This window comes from Brienomyrus brachyistius, chromosome 15, assembly GCF_023856365.1.
Source record: "Brienomyrus brachyistius isolate T26 chromosome 15, BBRACH_0.4, whole genome shotgun sequence".
In the NCBI taxonomy this organism is placed as follows: Eukaryota; Metazoa; Chordata; class Actinopteri; order Osteoglossiformes; family Mormyridae; genus Brienomyrus; species Brienomyrus brachyistius.
Genome location: NC_064547.1, coordinates 5,812,630 through 5,834,170, shown reverse-complemented (window position 1 = coordinate 5,834,170; position 21,541 = coordinate 5,812,630). Strand labels below are relative to the sequence as shown.

The 21,541-nt window shown below is 48.9% G+C and overlaps 1 protein-coding gene across 1 annotated transcript in view; it reads left to right on the top strand.

Moving 5' to 3' along the window:
• The window catches only part of unc13a (unc-13 homolog A (C. elegans)), a 49,467-nt gene that overhangs the window by 13,733 nt on the left and 14,193 nt on the right, over positions 1 to 21,541 (top strand). Inside the window, 27 exon segments of the mRNA XM_048976642.1 lie at positions 158 to 225; positions 227 to 369; positions 2,872 to 3,669; positions 3,792 to 3,885; positions 4,560 to 4,606; positions 5,849 to 5,927; positions 9,046 to 9,051; positions 9,547 to 9,621; positions 9,772 to 9,991; positions 10,487 to 10,714; positions 11,491 to 11,632; positions 12,813 to 12,982; positions 13,179 to 13,294; positions 13,793 to 13,956; positions 15,261 to 15,414; positions 15,774 to 15,842; positions 16,159 to 16,248; positions 16,542 to 16,676; positions 16,841 to 16,974; positions 17,070 to 17,155; positions 17,339 to 17,465; positions 17,719 to 17,815; positions 18,381 to 18,524; positions 19,236 to 19,313; positions 19,707 to 19,784; positions 19,949 to 20,037; positions 20,233 to 20,385. Of these exon segments, the coding sequence (XP_048832599.1) occupies positions 158 to 225; positions 227 to 369; positions 2,872 to 3,669; positions 3,792 to 3,885; positions 4,560 to 4,606; positions 5,849 to 5,927; positions 9,046 to 9,051; positions 9,547 to 9,621; positions 9,772 to 9,991; positions 10,487 to 10,714; positions 11,491 to 11,632; positions 12,813 to 12,982; positions 13,179 to 13,294; positions 13,793 to 13,956; positions 15,261 to 15,414; positions 15,774 to 15,842; positions 16,159 to 16,248; positions 16,542 to 16,676; positions 16,841 to 16,974; positions 17,070 to 17,155; positions 17,339 to 17,465; positions 17,719 to 17,815; positions 18,381 to 18,524; positions 19,236 to 19,313; positions 19,707 to 19,784; positions 19,949 to 20,037; positions 20,233 to 20,385 (3,784 nt within the window).

Genomic DNA, 21,541 nt, shown 5'->3' with positions numbered 1-21,541 from the left:
TTAACGAAAAGGGGCATTTAGAACCTCGAAAGGGAGACATTTTCAATTGTTTGGGCAAAAAGGGGCAGACGTTTAAGTACGCTTAAAAACATTCTTCCAGTGTAACGTGATGGGCCTGAAGTAGACAGGGCCTAACGCTCCACTCCCGCCCGGACAGACGAGGATCCTGACAGCGCGGTGGACGACCGGGACAGCGACTACCGCAGCGAGACCAGCAACAGCATACCCCCCTCCGTATTACACCACCTCTCAGCCTAACGCCTCCATGCACCAGTATCCCATGAGGCATCAGCAGCACGGCATCCGAGGTCCGTACGGCGACTCCATGCATGGCTGCGACCTCGACTACGACCACCAGAGGGCGATGAGGTAACCCCCCTCCCTCTATCGATGGCCCAAGCTCGCCAGCTGAAACCCACCAAATCTTTTTTTTTTTTTTTTTTTTTTAGTCTTTTAGGTACTTCTCTTCTGATTCAGTTGGGGGGCTCCCAAATCCCATAAAGGCTGTTTATTGGAGAAGAGCAGAGAGTGGGTGAAGATTAGGCGGTCTCCTTTCTGTTTCGTGCTGTTGTCACGAATCCGACATTGTCAGACTCCCCCGATCCTCCCGGACGTCCTCAGAACATTCTTCGGCCTCTGTATACAAACCCGGGGGAGCAGTGGGTCTTTGTATATGAACCGCGAGCCAAGAGCCTTGTCCAGGAATGGGCACATGCCGTGTGTGTCCATGACCCGGGCACACGCGCGCATGCATGTGTGCGTGTGCGTGTCTGTCTGTGTGTGTGTGTGTCTGTCATGTAAAGGAGCAGCCCACACTCCCTGTTGTTTGGCGAAAGGTGTTATTGCATAAAGACTCAGGGCATCTCCAGCCACTGACTGTGCGGCTGGGGCCGGGCTTTCGGAAGCAGGGGGCCCCGGCAGAGCCGTCTTTGTGCAGTATTTCCTCCGTCAGTGTGTGGGTCAGCTCTCGGCGTGTGCGGCTGTCTCCGTGGCTGGGGCACAGGTCACTGATATCCTCCTCCTCTCCTGCCTTCCCCTCCTCCAACAGACGCAATGATAGTTTAGACTCCGCCACCAACGGCCGCAGCGATCTCGACTCGGCCTCAGGTTCGAGTCGGCTGACCAGCCGCCAGTACTCTCTAGACAGTAGGCACTCCCTCTCTGATAGGTGGGTCAACGCACCGCAACCCCCGCCTGCCCGATCCCTCCTGCCCGTTTGCTCCAGCCTGTGACGTCGTCCCGCTTTGATGTCAGTGGTGGACTCGTCACGTCGTGACTGCTGTGTTTGCATGCATGGCACAAGCTCCTCCCCCATACTTATTTGCGTAATTATATCTACATATCTGATGTTTAATATCAGGATATTCTGTATGCATCTTATCCTAGTTACCCTTTAATTTAATTCTTATTGTGTGTTTTGTGTATTTTTCTGAGTAATTCATGTAGTAGTTAATGGATTTAGTGACAGGTAATTGTTGGCATCTTACAAGCTTCCACTCAGCGGATGTGTGCTGATATAGCGCCTCGCACACTCACGGTGCACACTGGGCCCCTTGAGTCCAATATGCTGCCTGTATGACCTGGCAGTTTCTTCCATAGCGTCCAGGCATTGAGTGAAAGGCCTACGTACAGTAACTATGCCATTAAACAGAGTAGAAACCTGTAGCTTCTTCTTCTTATGAATAATTTGTCTTGGTTCAGTGCCATGAAGGAATATTTCGTCTTGGTTTAGAGGAGTGAGTTTATTCTGATGCTGTGATCGGGCACCATCGTTAGATGCCATGCGTGTGCACACAGATATGTCTGTCTGTATGTTTAAGTCCGTGTGTGTCTGTGTGTGTGTGTCTGTGCGTGCGTGTGTGTGTGTTTCTGTGTGTGTCTGTGCATGCATGCGTGTGTGTATGTGTCTGTGTGTCTGCGTGCGTGTCTGTGCGTGCGTGTGTGTCTGTCTGTGTGTGCGTGTCTGTGCGTGTGTGTGTGTGTGTGTGTGTGTGTACATGCCAGTCTGGGTATCCTGGAGTGTGTGTGCATGTGTGATACTGCCTGTGTCGTCTGCCTCCTGGTGTGTGTGTGTGTGTGTTTCTGAGCAGCCAGCCGGTCGGTGAGGAGAGGCTCATCCCCTCCAGCCACCATTGGCAGGTGTTGCGCCTCCCCCATTACAGCAGCCTGCCTGGGTCTCCCTGCCACAGTCTCACTGTTCCTTCTCTGGGAAAAAAAAGGATCAGTAAAAAAAAAAAAAAGTCATTCAGCCTCATGAATTATTGACCCGGCTGCCTTGTGATCGATGGTGAGGAGCGGTGTGGAGGTGTGAGTGGTAAGGAGTGTGTGCGTGGCCTCACAGAACCTGCCTCCCTCCGTCTCTGAGTCTGCCCAGCTCTCTTCCAGCCTCATTCATCACACGGGGTAAATGTCCCTTCTCTGGGTGTCTCCCAACAAGAAACTGCTCCCCCCACTGTCACCTCAGTGGAAGCCACCCACCCCCGCGGCTTCTCTCGTTTTATCTCCCCCGGTCTCCCCTCTCCTCCCCCTCCCGAGGGGGAATGCGTCATTACTTCTGACGGCTGGTTTTTTCCAGTTGTTTCCGTGCTCGTCACCGCGCCAGCACCTCGCACTCAGCTTTTCCGTTTATGACGTCTTCTCCGTCCGGGTGTTCTCCCCCCACCCTGATGCGCTCCTTTCTTCGCCGCCCCCGGTCGGCCACATCCGGTGTTGGGGGAGTGGGGGGAAGGTGGTGGGAGTTCTCTGTTTCCCTGGCCCCCCTAAGCTCATCGCGCTGAGTGCTGCCGAGTGGCTGTCATTTCTCCTGGCGCCTCCCTTGCCTTCCTTCCCAGTCCTCCTCACCCACCCCCCGCTCTGTCCGTTTGTTCGCAGCCCCACCGGCAGCAGCCGCTACGCCTCCTCCGGGGAGTTGAGTCGCGGCAGCTCCCAGCTTAGTGAGGAGTTTGGCCCTGAGGACGGGGAGAGCCTAAGGGGCTCCGAGATTTACGACGAGAACGACTCCTACCACTCTTGCCACTCCTCCGTTAGCTATGGCAAGGAGTCACCCGACTGGGACCCAGATGAGCCGCAGGGTGGGTACAGCGACGAGGGCGGCTACATCAAGGACGGAGGAGAGGAGGGTGCTCTCTACGACGAGGAGGATGGCGAACTGTATGGGACCGAGGATGGCGAGCGTGCGTATGAGGAGGAAGAGGAGGCCGAGCGCACCTATGAGGAGGAAGAGGAGGACATGATGTATGGGGAGGATGAGGACCTCTATCCCCTCGATGGCACGCCGAGCGAAGATCAGGAGCCGCCGTACACACCGAGCCAAACCAGCATGGGCGGCACTCCGGGCCTGGAGACCCCCGCTGCGAGACCCCCCCTGGAAAAACAGACCTCCATGCATGGGCAGCAGCCTCCCCAGGCCCAGCTTCACACCCAGCCCCCCATCAGCCAGCCACAGGCCCCAACCTTCCCCCTGCCACAGGCCGCTATTTCCAAGCCCCCACCAATGGCAAGCCAATCCACCCCCATGAGCCAAACCACCGCGCCCCCTGTTCAGGCCCCCGAGGCGGTCCTCAGGAAAGCCGCCTCCATAGAGGAACCTCCCGCTTCCGAAGACATTCTAGAAGACGAGGATACCTTGGTTGCTACGCCAACAGAGGAAGCAGAGGCACCGCCTGACAGGTAGGCCTTGGGTCTGAGCCGGCTCTCCCAGCACCGCTATGTTGACGTCATCACCTTGATGTCTCCTGCTTACTTGTCTTGCCCCCTGTTTTGCCCCGTTGCTGCACCTCCTCGCACTCCAGCTACCCCATGGTTGAGGAGCCCCTGGACCCAGCGGTCCGCGCCAAGGCCAACTGGTTGAGGCTCTTCAACAAGGTGCGCCTCCAGCTGCAGGAGGTACGTCCCGCAGAGTGCGACTCGCCGCATCGCTACCCCCCGCCTCTAACGGGCTGCTCTCACTCTGCCAGCTGGCTAGCCCTCCCCCACGCCCCCCCCCATCCCCAGAGCCTGCTTGGGTCTGCATCACTTGCATTTTTTTTAACCCACGATTAATTTGGTTGCTATTTGATTACGGTTATTTCCTTTCCTTCCCCATGCGTTTTACATGCTTTGTTTGAGCCATTACAATCCTCTGATTTGATTTGATTTGATGAAGCATTGGCCTGAGCTCTCGCCTTTTTTATTTTTTCGTCTATGGTTATTTGTGTCCCACCTTGTTTTGTTTGTTTCAGTTCATTGTCATTTCCCCTTGCAACTTTCATGTCGTGCTCCTTGATTGGCCAGGGCTGGAGGAGACTGACAGGTGGGTGTGACTGAATATTCCACCGGGGTCACAAGGGACCGTTTGAGCCGTTCTGTCTGCCTGTGAAATGAAAGGGGCCAAATATTACAGGCAGATATTAATGTTGGCTTCGAGGGCATTTTTGTATAGAAGTATGGTCTCCAACCAGGCGTCCCTTAGGGATTCTGAGCTTTAACAGTAATGGGCATTCGTCCATCAGGAGCTGCCCCCGGGGCACCGGGCCGAGCTCACGTTCATCTTTCCTTCTTCCCCGCCTCTCCCCCCACAGGCCCGTGGTGAGACCGCCGGGTCCCAGTCGCCGTGGTTTCCAGGAGGGTGAGTCTAACACTTCATTCCCAGCTGCCCGGAGCATTGCTGTAGAGCAGAGTTTCCCAACACCCTAGCCGGTCCACGTTTTAGCTCCCAGCTCCTTGATCAGATCCAGATCAGGAGCGGGGGGAGCCCAAGGGCAGCCCCACCTCCAGTGACTCCCCTGCCATTTTGTAGAGGATGTGTGGGCGGAGCGGGGTGGGGGTGGGGTAGGCGTGATGCTGATAACGAGGGTGTGTTTAATAGGGGCTCTCAGTCACGGTTTTCAAGGCACCGAGTGGAAGAGGTGATTAGAATCCATACTGAGTGAGGCCCTGCAGCAGTAACTAATCCAACGGTGACACATCTATGTTCTTTATTTTTTTAGAGGGTGTTTTGATGGAAGAGGCAAGTCTGGAGACAGGAAATTGAAACAGTTTTGGAGTGGATTGCCTCTTAAAGTGATTAGGCCCTTTTCCATTACAAAGATCTGTTGAGTTTTACCTTACTGTAACCTTCCTGACTGAGTAGCTTTGCTGTGTTCTCATTGGCTGCTCCTCAACTCTTATTTTCATTCATATGATCAAATGGGTATTTCAGGATTTCTCTCTCGAAGCAGAATCCTGTAATGCAGTGCCTCCCAACCTGGTCCTCGGGGACCGCCAGCTGATCTACATTTTTGTTTCATCCCAGCTCCCTGGCAGTCACATTTTCTGCTCCCCAGTAGGGAGCTGTGAGGGAGCAAAAACATGGCCTGTTTGCTGGCCCCAGAGGACCAGGTTGGGAAACACTGCCCCCCCCCCCCCCCCCCCGTGTCACTCCTCTTCCCTTCTAACATCTATAAACATGCAGTTAACGTGTGCATGTGTCTGTGATGAACTGGCATCCCATCCGGGATGTTCCCCAGCCTTTTGCCTGACTCTGCCTGGGATAGGCTCCAGGCCCCTGTACAGAATATGCTTTTAGAGCAGTGTTTCCCAACCTGGTCCTCAGGGGCCCGCAGACAGTCTGTGTTTTTGCTCCCTTTCTATCTGGAGCTGAGATGAGAGCAAAATGATGTCTGTGGATCCCCAAGGACCCTGTTGGGAAACCCCGTATTGGATGCTGAAGAGATTGATAAATTGCTGCCTCACTCCTCTAAATGCTGTAACCATTTGCAGTTATAAACGCATCCTGCCTTGGGTTCTACTCATTCTGTGGCTCGGACACTGAGGACTTAATACTTGTGCATGACTTGAAAGTGACTTTGTTGCTGCTGTTTCTCTACAGACCAGGTGGGGCGCTCTATAGCATTGACAGCATGCCAGATCTTCGAAAGAGGAAAGCCATCCCCCTGGTCAGAGACTTGGTGAGAACTACCGGATGGTCTCCGTCGTTGGGATGCCTGTCCCTAATCTCCGTCTATGTTATACCCGTTTCTCCCTCTCTAAACTCCTACTGATCAAAAGCTTTTAAGCTTTCCTCTACATTAGGGGTTTTTCAGTAAAGGCCCCTAGTGAAAACAGACCAGAGCTACGGAACGCCTACCACTAATGCACGATCACATAAATAACTAAGAACTAAAGATGGGCGGGGCATTCTGCATTCTTGTATTCGTATCGGATGATGATGTCTGAGGACGTCTTGCCACTGCTCTGCAAATAACAGGGTTAAAAATCCAAGCACTACAGCGATGAACATTTCCCGTTATATGTGTATGTGTGTATAGAGGCAAAATAAGTGTTAAAAATATGAACAGATTTCATTGCTGTATTTTTAGTTTTAGGATCTTGTTCTAACACAAATCAAGGCGTGTCGGTAATTAAAGGAGTGTGTGATTGTGCCCACTTGAGCATACGTCAAGTCCATTGCACACGTTGGTCCCTTCATACAGCCTCCTCCTTCCCATCATCCACCACGGCTCCATTAGGAGGTAAAATACAGGTTAAAAGGTGCTGAGTGGAGATGCACCGTGAGCTGAAGACACGCTGCTAGGGCGTGTTATCCATGCCCAGAGTCGTGGCAGCAACAGTCCCTCAACCTGGGCTGCCATTGCACCCCCGTGAGCGATCCTCTGATCACCCAATCAGGCGCTTCTTAGCTGCTTCTGCTAGGACTCCGTTGGTCAGCCGCTTTCACAGGTTGGGGCACCTGTCAAGTTCAGCTCTGCCCCTGGGCTACATCAGACCTTCTTGAAGCTACCGTCTGCTTTTATCTTCTCGGGGGTTTTTTTAGGCCCCGCAGTGATTGAGCATATTTGCATGTCTGTAGAGGGAATGAAGCCACCATTATGGGCCTGAGCTCTCGCAGGCGGCCAATGAGTGTTCATCCAGAAATAACGCGATTTCACACTGGAAAAGACCCGCACTTATTTCCAGGCAAGCACAAATAGCACACCACTAATACACCTCTTCAGTTTCATGCAGTTATTATAGCTCATTTCTGCCTCATAGATATATAATATCATAGATATTTGTATTTGTATAAATACAAATATGATGTAGGTTTATATGCGTACTAATATATAGAGGTGGGGACTCAAGTCACTGACTCCAAAGTCACAAATTTCATGACTTGTGATTCGACTTGGCAAAACTGACTTACTTTACGTTATAGTCCCCCTTCTGTATACCATAATGTTCATTTTATAATTTCAGTGTAAATGAACTTTCTGTTGCTGAATGCAAGGACTCCTGAGATACACACACATAAAAACTGTGTGTGAGGACAACTGCAATGGAGTGGAGATTCTTCTTTCAACCTGCCTCTGCCTATGAAGTGGGTTTTAATCACAAAGGGTAAAAAAAAATTGGTAGGGACCCAAGTTACATGGCTCACAACTTGACTTGGACTCGAGACACAAATTTGATGACTTCACTGTAAAAATGATACAAAGACTTGGACTCAACTTGGACTTGAGAGCACATGACTCGAGACTTGGACTCAACTTGGACTTGAGAGTACATGACTCGAGACTAGAACTCAACTTGGACTTGAGAGCACATGACTCGAGACTAGAACTCAACTTGGACTTGAGAGCACATGACTCGAGACTAGAACTCAACTTGGACTTGAGAGCACATGACTCGAGACTAGAACTCAACTTTGACTTGAGAGCACATGACTCGAGACTAGAACTCAACTTGGACTTGAGAGCACATGACTCGAGACTAGAACTCAACTTTGACTTGAGAGCACATGACTCGAGACTAGAACTCAACTTGGACTTGAGAGCACATGACTTGAGACTTGACTCGGACTCGCCAAAGAGTGACTTGTTCCCATCCTTGTTAATATGCAATATTTCCTTTTTTTACTTTTGTATTTGTCTGAATCCAGTGAAGTGTGTGCTTTGGTTTTGTGCCCGGGCCAAAGTTTTTGAGTCGGCCTCATGTGCAAATCGGTGGTTCAGACCCCCCTTCCCCCACTGTTGCCGTGGTTACGCTGCCAGGCGACCGCATCAGTGAGGCTTTCTCCTAACAGACAGTGAGAGGCAGATGGCAAAAGGGAAGCCATCAGGAGCGGGCCTCCCCGCTCCCAAAGCACAGACCCCCATCGCCTTCCTTTTAAGCTACTCAGCCTCGGCCTTTTGATGAAAAGTGCCTCGCCATTGGCTGCTCCCGCTTCCCGTGCAGGTGCTGCCGCGATGACGAAAACCCCGCAGGAGGAAGTGAGAAGCGTGCTGTGATGAGGATTCATGCGAAGGGCTCGCGGCTGCTTTCAGGAGGCCCTAAAAGCCTCGTCGTCTCTGTAGCTTTAATATACACTAATGCTCTCTTTCAAAGCTCCAGCCTCTATCCATATTCCATGCGTATCCTAACAACCTTCGGCACTCGCTCTGCCGGGGACGAGTCGGTTGTGTAATTATGCAGAAAGACGGTGTGAAATTTGAGCACATTGGCAGGAATCCTTCTGAAATGAGGAATTAGCATATTGTGCTCGAAAGTCTAACAGTCCCTCTGTTTTAATGCAGCACACACTTTTCGGTTGCCTGGGTGGTCTAGGTCAGTGTTTCCCTGCCCATTCCTCGGGGAGAATCAGATAGTCCACGTTTTTGCTCACTCACAACTGTGGGAGCTGGAAACGAGTAAGAACGTGGACTGTCTGGGCCGGGTTGGGAGGTCTTGGTAATGCGGAAATGATATTTCCGCACAGGGAAAGTATAAAGTGAAGCACAACAAGTGTTCTTGTATTTTGATGTTACTCTTAAAGGACTGTCAGGTTCCTCTATATCTCTCTTACACCTCCACTGATTTCACACACCTGCCAACTGGTCTGTTGTATCTCGTTTTTCTCGGCCTTCCCAAGCTTCATGCACTTACCCTAAGCCCCCTGCCCAATAGCCTCCCTCTGTTACTCTCCTGTCTGTCCTTCGGTCTCTGTGGCTCTTCATGTGAGTCTTTCTGGACCAGAGAAGTCTGCCATGTTCTGCCTAACACTGTCTTTCTCTCCCCCCGTTCCTTCCGTTCCCGACCTGCCTGTCACAGGCCATGGTAAGTAGCACAAGAGCCCTGAGTCAGGGACACCGCTCCTGACCCCCCCCCCCTCCCATGACCGTGTGCTACTTACTCTTACTACATGGTAGTCTTCTTTCATGGAACCACACTGCGCCAGTTCTTACATTAAGCCTATGGACGTAAACACATCTCCTCATGTATTCTTATACACCAGTAGATCAGATGAGGTGTGAATATGCACGTCTCCCACGTACTTGTCATCTGCCAGTGTTTTTTTTTACATGGACCACTGTTGAACAGAATTGTTTATTTTGTGCCAGACCATTATGTGCTAAATTACTAACAGCTGAGGAATGGATACTTGTATAGCTACTATTTGTCAGCCCCTGGTGACATTCCTTGGTGTGTAGAGACTTTATTTGTTAGTAATGAGTATTTGCTTGATTTTTGTAATATTTCATGTGGTTTTAATGAAGCCCGATGCGGGTGAAAGTCTTACTCGGTTGTGTCTCCCCATATGTGTGCCTGCAGTCTCTGGTCCAGAACTCTCGGAAGGCAGGCATCACCTCCGCGTTGGCGTCCAGCACGCTGAACAACGAAGAGCTGGTCAGTGATCGTCTCGGCGTTTCCTCGTCATGTCAGTTGACTTCCTTGGCCATCCCCCCCAATCTTCCGGTGTCTTTGTCTAACATCTCGGGCACCTTGTCTGTCTTTCTCTCTGAATCCCCCCCCCCCCCCCCCCCCACCCACTCACAGAAGAGCCACGTGTACCGCAAGACACTTCAGGCACTGATCTACCCCATCTCCTGCACCACGCCGCACAACTTCGAGGTGTGGACTGCCACCACACCTACCTACTGCTATGAGTGCGAGGGACTCCTGTGGGGTATCGCACGCCAGGGCATGCGCTGCACCGAGTGTGGCGTCAAGTGCCACGAAAAGTGCCAAGACCTGCTCAACGCTGATTGCCTGCAAAGTGAGGCCCTCCTCATCTAAGATCGCCTCCCTCCATTGCATAACTTCATTCCCACACCATCCTTTACTGTCCCACCCACACTGAAACAGTCTTCTTCAGTTTATCTCCTGCTAAATTAAGAACCCTCCTTTACCACCTTGAATATCTTCCCCATGTCTGTGGTGCCGCCATGTGTCGCTTATGAAGCTCCCGCTTCCTGATTCGCATCCAAAAGTGCGAAGAGCTTTCTTGGCATGTTTCAACCTTGCGAATGCTGGCAGGCGTTAATATTGCGCAATCTGTTCAGCGAAGTAACACAAGATGAATAGCAGAAACCCAGCCGCATCTTTCTAATGCATGCCGATAATCTGTTCGTTTTTCATGCGCGTCAACCGCATTGATTCCTCATCAAAACCACACGAGGCAAGGAGAATGTCAGACACACGGTGGAGTTATGTCCCTTTTATGCAAAGCGCCGTATGTCTTCAGCTTCTCCGCTCCATTTTTTTCTCTCAGGGGCAGCGGAGAAGAGCTCCAAGCACGGGGCAGAGGACCGGACCCAGAACATCATCATGGTGCTGAAAGACCGCATGAAGATCCGAGAGCGGAACAAACCGGAGATCTTCGAGATGATCCAGGAAGTCTTCACCGTGGTCAAGGCCACCCATGTCACGCAGATGAAGCAGATCAAGCAGAGCGTGTTGGACGGTACCTCCAAGTGGTCGGCTAAGATCAGCATCACAGGTAGGGAGACTCAGGCACAGCAACCCATGTAAACATGTTTTATGTATCTTCACAGCCTCCTTTTCATTATAACTGGTTTTAATACTCAAAAGTAATATCAAATAATATCATTCTATATTTTGCCCTTTCAACACTTTTTGTTCCTTTTGGATTCATGGTAGATGTGACTTTTGAGCTGTAACATTGTGTGTGCAGACTTCAATCTGCCACCCTATACAGGCCAATGTGAAGAATTGACTCATTGATAGATGTTGGCTTTGCCCTTGATCACAGTTTGCGTCTTGCTTTTAGCAAGCAAGCCTGGTAACGTCAGCGTACCCTGGGGGGGCTGGCCAGCCAGTTGACCTTGGAACCCCAGAAGTCTTTTTTTCTTCCTACTTGGGAGTTTGTGGTTCTTTTCCTCTGTTATCCATCTCTTTTCTTTTTTTCATTCATTCATTCATTTATTCATTCATTCTTTCTTTTTTTCTCTTCTTTGTACTTCCTTTTCCGTGTTTTTGTAGTTTTCTGTCTTGACGATGTTGCAATGTACCCCAACACACCCCTGTAAAGTACCTTGGGGTGACTCTGTTGTGAAAGGCACTATATAAAAATAATTTGAATTCAGTTGGATTTTCATTGGTTGTAAATGTAATTGGGTGACGAGTGTGTTCTAGAACCTAAAGCAGGTAAAGGAAACCAACTGCCAGGATCCCATAGCATGAAGGCGACTCCTTCCGATTTAAAATTGCCTCCTACACTTGCAGGTACAACAATTAATGTGTCGCTCTCCACAGTTCTGTGTGCCCAGGGTCTCCAGGCGAAGGACAAAACAGGCTCTAGTGACCCCTATGTCACCGTTCAAGTCGGGAAGACCAAAAAGAGAACTAAGACTATCTATGGAAATCTGAATCCTGTGTGGGACGAGAACTTCCATTTGTGAGTATGGCAGAGCTTCGAGGTTAAGTGCAACCATTGCAGCTTAAGATTCCTCCCACCTTCTGACTGTATGCCTGGCAGTTAAAGGTTACTCAGCCTTTCTGCTATACTGACCTCCAAAAAACTGCCCCTCCTGCAAGTATCTATCCAAATAAAGAAAGACCAACATTAAGTGTTTTATTTGGGCATTGGGCCACAAGGAACCACCCGAATAGCTTCTGTACCTTGGCATTCGATCTGCAGCTGTCCACAGTAGTGCTTGAGGAATGTGAGGCCATTGCTCTTAAAAAGTGACATCTTGTGGGTGGCAGTGAAAATCCCTGCCAGACAGAGATCCAGAACCTCCCTTAATGTCTAATCAAACCATTCAGTGCCAATCTTCTCTGACCTGTGGATGGAGAAGTCTTCATTCTCAAATGCTCCTCTCTAATAAAGGCTACAACCCTGGTGGAGTTTGTTCCACAAGGTACAAGCAGCATTGATTTACCCCTAATGGTATAAAAATGTTCCTCAGAGTCCATTCATGTTTCTTAAAAGGTACATTTGCCTGCAGCTAGGGTACAATTGGCAGACCCTCGAGGGTACAGCCCCAGTACCAGGTAATTGTGCCCTCAGAGGTACAAATTGATACTTTTTTTCTGACAGTGTATTGGAAGAGTAAGGCTTCACTATAGGATGAAGTTGATCACTTTGAATTGCGTTGGACTTATCGGCATTTATTCTCTAAATGACTGAGTGGCCGAAACCCTGACACAGTACATCAGTAAACATTGTGGCTGCTTATGGGATGGTATCAAACGGGTCCTCATCCATTGTTGGAAACTGATGATTCAGTGGTCCGCTGCTCAGAGTCTATGCTCCACTTTACTCCTAAAAGTGTAATCCTTGAGTATGATAAGGAGTCTAAAGACCCTGAGCATTGTATTACTCTCTGTGAAGACTGACCCCAGTGAAACCACCTGCTCACATTTCAGGTTGACATTTTTAGCTATTTTATTTGGAAATTCAGAATCGCCTTTGTAATTACCATTACATCTGGTATCAGTATTCCTCTAAGATATATAAAGAGCCTCAGAATGTCTATTAAATTGTGGAAGTAATGGTTCCACCTCGATGAGCCATAAAAAAAACCAGTCTGCTGCCAGACACATCATAGAGTGCATGTTTTTGTACCACAAAGCGAGTGCCACAACTCATCAGACCGCATCAAAGTGCGGGTGTGGGATGAGGATGACGACATCAAGTCCCGGGTCAAGCAGAAGTTCAAGAGAGAGTCCGACGACTTCCTGGGGCAGACCATCATTGAGGTGCGCACCCTCAGCGGGGAGATGGACGTGTGGTACAACTTGGGTAAGTCGAGACTGCATCATAGATGAAAAGCCTTCAGAGTGTATGATGGCTGGAAATGTACACAATCCTTTGAATATTTGGGACACCAGAGTAACTTGTGGTTCATTACTCTTAAATGCGAGTGATGCTGTGAGCATAACGGAAAATGCAATGGAAAAGTCAGACATAATGAGGTGTCTTTGGTCACACCATTCAGACAAGCGCACAGATAAGTCTGCAGTATCTGGGGCCATTCGGATGCACATCAGTGTGGAGATCAAGGGGGAGGAGACAGTGGCTCCCTACCACGTCCAGTACACCTGTCTCCATGAGGTGAGTCCCGCATTACATGCCATACTCACAGCGCTGAAGTCACTCTAGTGCAACTGAATGGCTTCACCTCATTGTGATCAACCAATTACACACATCAATCCAATCCAAAAAATTCACCCAAGTAAAAACTGAGCTGACTAGCCCCTGTTTTCTGTTTTTCCTTGAATTAGCTTATTCCTTGCCCACTATGCTGCTCAAATTTATTGCAAGTGAAATGCAGATTTTCCTACAGCATACAAAGTGTGTTTCTGTGCCTTTTTTTCGAACCTGATGCCAACCGCAGGGTTTTCCTGCTTTCACACCTCCATCCGACTTTCATATGACCAAGCAGGGAATGAGGTAATGAGTGACAGACAGTCGGCTCTCGCGCTAGCTAATGGTAGCGGCCGGTGCGCGCTCGCCACCTGGCGCTGTCGCCGTCCCGTGAACGGCGGCGTTCTCGTACTCGCCCGCGCGGTTTGTTAGCCGCTCGGTGATGGCCGCGGCCTGTTCCGGCAGCACCTGTTCCACTACGTGACCGACGGTCAGAACAACGGCGTGGTGAAGATCCCGGATGCCAAGGGTGACGATGCCTGGAAGGTGTACTTTGAGGAGACGCCGCAGGAGATCGTGGATGAGTTCGCAATGCGCTACGGCGTGGAGTCCATCTACCAGGCCATGACGTAAGCCCTCGGATGCAGCCCCAACATACTGCAACCCTCTGTGAATGCAAATCATCGACATTTTACTCCTTGCCTTACAACAGTTATGGTAACTGACTATGTCCTTAAGCACAGGACAGCAAAATTGCAATAATATATGCGAGCTATAATATAATGTGAGCAGTAATAATTAACTAGTTGTATAATTGTAATGGGTTTATTGGCTATCCCCTTAATAGGCAGAGAGACAGAGTCCTCTATTAATGTTAAAGATGATGCATTAAAAGTTCCTACGAGAATAGCAAGTCGTAAGTGTAAGTTTTATGTGGCGTCTGTTCTTCAGGCTGAGACACTGTGCTTTGTAATAAGAGTTCAGTCACACCATCAAAGCCGCCCGTAGAGGAATCGATCAGACCATGACATCGTCTCGTCAGTCGTTTGCTTAGCCATGCCCTAACATGATTACTCTGGGAATGTGACGTGCATTTCAACACTGTGTCAGTGTAACACGTAGTCATGTGACGCGTTGTGTGGCGGGAACGGGAGTGAAGCCTGTCAGCGCGGGATCAGAGTCATCTGTGGATTTGAGTCGCACTTACGCTGCCAATCTGCTTCTGCAGTGTTAAACTATTAAAGTATTAAACTATTCAGGTAATAAGGGACTTCAGACCATCTGCCAAACCTGCACCCTTACCAAATATAGAAAGATATGGTCCATCTCATGTATTTGCATGCATTTTCATATAATAGCTGGTTGCCTGGTTGGCGGGGTGGTGCAGTGGTTAACACTGTCGCCTCACACCTCTGAGACCAGCGTTCAAGCCTCCGTGTGTGGAGTTTGCATTTCCTTCCCGAGGCATCGTGGGGTTTCCTCCGGGTTTCCTCCGGGTACTCGGATTTCCCCCTTAGTCCCAAAACATGCTGAGGTTAGCTGGAGCTACCAAACTGCCCATAGGTGTGCATGTGTGAGTAGATGGTGTCTGGGTGGGTGCCCTGTGATGGGTTGGTGCCCCACCCTGGGTTGTTCCCTTCCTTGCACCCATAGCATCTGGGATAGGCTCCAGACCCCCCATAACCCTGAATAGGACAAGCAGTTGCAGAAAATGGATACAATTGTCTGTATTGACACTGGCAAAGCCCGTCGTGTAATTTTTTGCATTTCATTTGCTTTTGGTTAGTTATTAGTTGCTTTTGTATTTGGCTTTGCAACGCTGACACATGCGCGACTCGCGTACACGGCTGAGCCGGATCCTGTAGTGACAAGCCCCAGCGTCTGGCTCCGTGAGGGTTAACCGACGCTCTCTGTGTCCTGCACCCGGCTTCAGTCACTTTGCCTGCTTGTCATCAAAGTACATGTGCCCTGGCGTACCAGCGGTGATGAGCACCCTGCTGGCCAACATCAACGCCTACTACGCCCACACCACCCAAGCCACCAACAACGTGTCCGCCTCCGACCGCTTCGCCGCCTCCAACTTCGGGGTGAGTTTCTGCATGGATCCATGCTGCCCGTGGAATTCGCAAGGCAGAGCATGCGAGAGAGACACCTTCCCCCCCCACCACCGTCCAATGCAAGCAGAAGCCAGGCCAAGTCTCGCATGTTTACCAGGCGCTGGGTGTCGCATCGCGCATAGCGGGTTTGATAGTCGTGTGGGCTGCCGCTGTGTTTAAAATACATAGCTAGGAGTGAATCATAGACACTGACCTTCCTCTTGCATTCATTATTTAAGGATTGCGCCTCTGGAAAATACCAGCTCAGAATTGCTCAGTCCATGTTTCAAGCTCCAGTGTTTCTCTCTTAACCCCGTCTGTGTTTTTGGTCATGTCTGATATGCCCGCAGAAAGAACGCTTTGTCAAGCTCTTGGACCAGCTGCACAACTCTCTGCGGATTGACCTCTCCATGTACCGGGTATCGTTATTCACTCCTATACATTAATTATTATTTATCAGCCTTTAGAGGACCGAGGTCCACATTACAGTGAAATCTTTCCTTTTACGTCTACAATGATATCTGCATACAAATTTAACAGTATTAAACATAGGCTGTTGAATTCATTTGCCCGCAGTAATCTTGGATGCTGTCAGTCTGACGAATGGCCATAGTTTAGTGTGGGCGGTAATGACTGGCGATGCAGATTTTTTTGCCAGACATCTCAAGGCCCAGCCTCCTGACCTGTGCGCCTGTCTGTCTGTCTGCCTCTGCTTGCTTGTGTGTTGGTGTACAGAACAACTTCCCCGCCAGTAGTACTGAGAGACTGCAGGATCTGAAATCCACAGTGGACCTGCTTACTAGTATCACTTTCTTCAGAATGAAGGTATCATTTTCTCTTTTCCTTCCATTCTTGTCCAAATTTAGCGTTATTTATTTTTATTTTTTTTTTAGCTTTTAGCTGCTCTCCTTGTCTGTCCTTGTCTGGTCTCCCATTTTGTTTAAATTGCTCCCTTTGCCTTTCACATTTTCCTTAATCGCACCTTTCTTATTTAATTCCCTGTTTAGTTGTCCGAGGTGACAAATTATTAGGTCACGCCAATCTCTCCATGTTTTCAGGGACTGGTTCAATGTCACTGGTTCAATGTCATTGGTTCAATCAATGTCACTGGTTCCCAGGTCCAGGAACTGCAGAGTCCACCTCGAGCCAGTCAGGTAGTGAAGGACTGTGTGAAGGCCTGCCTGAACTCCACCTATGAGTACATCTTCAACAACTGCCACGAGCTCTACAGCCGCGAGTATCAGACTGACCCGGTCAGTTGGATATGTGGAACACTTATGCTGTCCAAGCTGTGCAAGAAATTTTAAAATATAGTTTGTGGCTCGCTGTCATGTACTTCTGCAATATTCATTATATTTTACACTTATGTCTTTAAATGTTAATCTATTCTATCACTGTGATATGCTGGTGTCTCCAGAACAAAAAGGGGGAAGTTCCTCCAGAAGAACAAGGTCCCAGCATCAAGAACCTAGACTTCTGGTCCAAACTCATCACCCTTATTGTGTCCATTATAGAGGAGGACAAGAACTCCTATACCCCTTGCCTCAACCAGTAAGTAGTCACACTTTCAGTTTGTACACAGGATAATCCTCATTGTTCAAGTAGTCTGTGCACATTACTCATGATCTGGCCTACCGCCTCCTCAGGTTCCCTCAGGAACTGAACGTAGGGAAGATCAGCGCAGAGGTGATGTGGAACCTGTTTGCTCAGGACATGAAGTATGCTATGGAGGGTGAGTCTACCACCTTTGATTTCTGTCCTTACGGCCAATAGTTCCTTGGGCACAAAGCTGCCCTAAAGCAAGGGTTTATGTGTAGCATCCAGTTTAGAAAATGTCCCAAGACGTCTGATTCTTAATGGGCAATATTTCAAAGAATGTTAATTGAAAGCTCTGCCTTTTATCCTCCCTTCTCAGAGCATGACAAGAACCGCTTGTGTAAGAGTGCGGACTACATGAACCTACACTTCAAGGTGAAGTGGCTGTACAATGAGTACTGCAAAGACCTGCCTTTCTTCAAGAGCCGCGTCCCAGAATACCCGGCGTGAGTACAGCGACACACCCCACAGTATGTGTGTGTCATGCGGTGCGATGCTGCTGCCAACATGTGAAGTACAGCTCATCGGAGGCCTGTCAGACACCGAAGCCCACCAACGCATTCAACACTTCATACAATTGATGCGATTAACAATGGTAGACAAGCGTTAGCCTTGTAGCAATACAAGATAATTATATGTTATTATTTAAATCAAGCCTGTGCTGACATGAGTGGCAATGTGCTTTTGTGGTATTTATAGGTGGTTCGAGCCATTTGTGATTCAGTGGCTGGATGAGAACGAGGAAGTCTCAAGGGATTTCTTGCACGGCGCCTTGGAGCGAGACAAAAAGGATGGCGTGAGTTTGAGTCACTCTTATCTCTACCCCCTACCTCTTTCTCTTCCCCATCACATTCATGAAATCGCTGTAATTGGTCGACTGAAAAAGCGGGCAGAGACAAGAATGCCCACTAGCTGTGTGACACAGTGGCGCTCTGAGCTGGATAGCACCGGGATAGATTGGACGGAAGGTTCTAAACTGTGTGGCAGGGCTAGAAAGTCTGGAACCTGGAGGAGTCTTGCGTGATCAAACATGCATGGGAGGCTTTAGGTCTGTGAGCCCAGGTGGGCAGGGAAAGGCCATCTGTGCAGCTCAATAGCGCCGTCGTTGTAGAGAATTAATGAGGTAATTCTCAAAATCTCCGAAAGGGAGGGCAGCTAATAAGAGTTGTTCGCGATTCATTAGCCCAGGTCTCCACTGGGAGTGTCCTTAGACTTTCCCCCGAACCAATTACTGCCAGACTGAACAGCTACCACCTGCCTGTCTTGGTCTGTAAATGGCCCTTGTAGTCTCTCTGTTTCCTTTGTCCTTTCGTATCTGTCAAGCTTAAAATCCATCTCCATCTATCTCTCTGCACCTGCAGTTCCAGCAGACCTCTGAGCACGCCCTCTTCTCCTGCTCTGTGGTGGATGTCTTTTCTCAACTCAACCAGAGCTTCGAGATCATCAAGAAGTTAGAGTGCCCTGATCCTCAGATCGTGGGTCATTACATGAAGAGGTTTGCTAAGGTATCACTCATGTAGTGTTTCAGCGTATGCACATCCTGAACTAGCAACACTTAGCCTGCTACTGATTCCTGATGCTTTTTCTTACTGACATCACAGCTGTTGACGTGAACTTACAGTAGTAGTCAAAAGTCTGGACATATCTACTGAAAATCATTGGCTTTTCAAGAAGATCCTAGACACACCTTGAGGTTTTACAATAAGTATTAGGATAGAGATGGAGTGCTGTGACAGATGACCCCCACAATTCCACCCTGTCGTGAGTTGCATTAAGGAGTAAGAGCGAGGTAGCCAACTTGTGCCCAGAACTTGTGGAAACTCCTGCAGGAATGTTGGAGAAGCCTTCCAGGTGGGTACAATCTGGAAGCTGACTGAAAGAATGTCAAGAGTCTGCAATGCTGTTATCGAAGCAAAAGGAGGCTGTCCAAAATTTGTGAAAATTTTGAGTTGTCGAACACTTAGTCGTTGCGATACTTGATATGTATTACTTAATTACCTCCGAGCCTTTTACCTATAAGGTGAATAAAATACAGACAAATGCTTTAAAAACAGGTTTGTCCAGACTTTTAACTGGTACTGTAAATATGCAGAGTGACTCTGTATATTTGTTGAAGTATTAGTTGATGATGTGTAAATTTACTACATTTGCACAGAAAACTTTGTACTCTGGTCCTCGGTCCATATTCTTCAGTTCTACTTCTTTTTTTCCTTCAGACTATCAGCAACGTTCTCCTTTCCTATGCTGACATTATTGCTAAGGACTTTGCCAATTACTGTTCCAAAGAGAAAGTGGTAAGTCTTGCTGTGTGTTTTGAGGAGGCGTTAAATTAGTGAATGTGAGTTCAAAGTTTTTATGAAGGCTGAAATGAAACATCTTTCAAGTCATCTATTTTTTAGATTAGCACTTCTTTAAGTAAGTAATTTTTTGTCAGTTTTGGCACATAATTTGTTGATTGATGTCTCTTTAAAAGTTATTTGAATGAATTTCTTCGAATTTCATTGAAATTCCCGGAGCCAGGGATGGAAATATTCAGCTCTTAACTCTCTTCCTGAGCTGAACTGAAAGATGCTTCAAAACATCGTGGATACTATGTGTATAACCTGAAATCAAATGGTAGAAAATATTAAATGGTAATATCCCTGGTGGGAGTGGATTCCATGTGTGCATGAATTCCGTCTTCGCAGCCCTGCATCCTCATCAACAACATTCAGCAGTTACGAGTCCAGCTTGAGAAGATGTTCGAGGCCATGGGAGGGAAAGATGTGAGTGGCTTTGCTAAGGCCCGCTTGTCCTTGCCTTCGGTTTCAGCAGGAGCCGGTGTTTCCCTGCATGCCTCACTGCTCCCTCTGCTACTGTCACCTTCACGCTCGCGTGCCACCGTGTCTCTATGTGAAATGTCCCCCACCTAACTGGCTGTCTTTCGTAGCTTAATGTGGAGGCCAGCGATATCCTGAAGGAGCTACAGGTAAAACTCAACAACGTTCTGGATGATCTCAGCAGGGTTTTTGCCACCAGGTGAGTGTTCAGGATACCCAGGTCTTTGCTTGGATAAGTACTCAGTAAGAACACTTATGTACGATAGGTAGTTGCTTAAGTGCCAGTAATGACCTTCCATGTTCAGTGTGGCGTGCTTAGAACATCTGGCATTGAAGTCATATGGTTTTTAAGGGACGGAATCCACTAAAGCAGTTGTCTTGTGGGTTTGGTTAGTTTCCAGCCGCACATAGAGGAGTGTGTGAAGCAGATGGGTGACATCCTGAGCCAGGTGAAGGGCACGGGCAATGTGCCAGCCAGCGCCTGTAGCAGCGTCGCCCAGGACGCCGACAACGTGCTGCAGCCTATCATGGACTTCCTGGACAGCAAGTGAGCCTTCTCATGCCTAGAGCTGGAAGTAATATGGGTGAACTTCTGACTGACTGGCTGAGGTTCAAAACACAATTGTAGGGTAATGTCTACGGGTCAGGTTTACGTTTGGGATCTGAGCTGTTTTATTTGGTGGTTGTAGGCCGTGGTTGGGAGAGATTTGATCGTTCGGTGTTGGGAGTGCCGCTGGTCCCTTAGACACTTGCAAGCCATCGGTTGTCAGCTGCCAATCCGTAGGCAGAAGTCTCTTGTCCCAAAGTAGCTGGTGTACTTGGCGCACGTGGGAGGACTCGGTGCGAACAATGCTACATTGTCTTTGGCTTGGAGTACGCTGCAGGAATTAGTCCTGCTGTCAAGAAGCAAGTGTCGATCCCTTCAGTAGGATACCACGCAGGGATCAGAAGCGGAGACGGGCTGACGGTAGGGTGTCCGAGTCGGGTTGGTTTGTTTAGTTGTGTCGGGATTGGTGAGAGGTTCTCCTGCCTGATGTTGTATGACAAAAGGAAACCGATATCTATGGAGGTGGATCAAAGGAAGCCGAAACAGTCATCCCCGGCATTGTGGCAGTCGGCGAAACTTTGCTGACAGTCATGTCTGACACAGACTTTCAACATGAGTAGGCAGAGACTAGAATTTGGGGATTTTCTTTTAGGTATGCATACCTAGCAAGTAAAAGCAGCTTTCTTTGTGCCTGATAGTGATCTCATACCGGTATATGTAACAGAACATGTCTCCACATACATGCAATGCATCGCCACTGTCTAATGAAAACCCTGTATGTCTATTTTTTCATGACTTTGACTTTTTACTATAGATGGAATACGCCCATTCTCCTCTGTCTACTGATAGCGTTTGACCAATGAAAAGGCATTTAACTAGAATTTAGGTTTGTAATAGTCGATATTTATATTCATGAGGGTCATTTGTATGGTTTGCTTTCCATCCATCCATTATTGTGACTGCTTACTCCCCACTGGGGTCGCCAAGAGCCCGGAACTTATCTTGGGAACAACGGGCGCAGGCAGGAACCAACCCTGGGTGGGCGCCAACACACCGCAGGCTGCACACACTCACACAACTACAGGGCCAATTTAGACGTGCCAATCAGCCTACCCTGCATGCTTTTGGACTGTGGAAGGAAACTGGATGGAGCCAA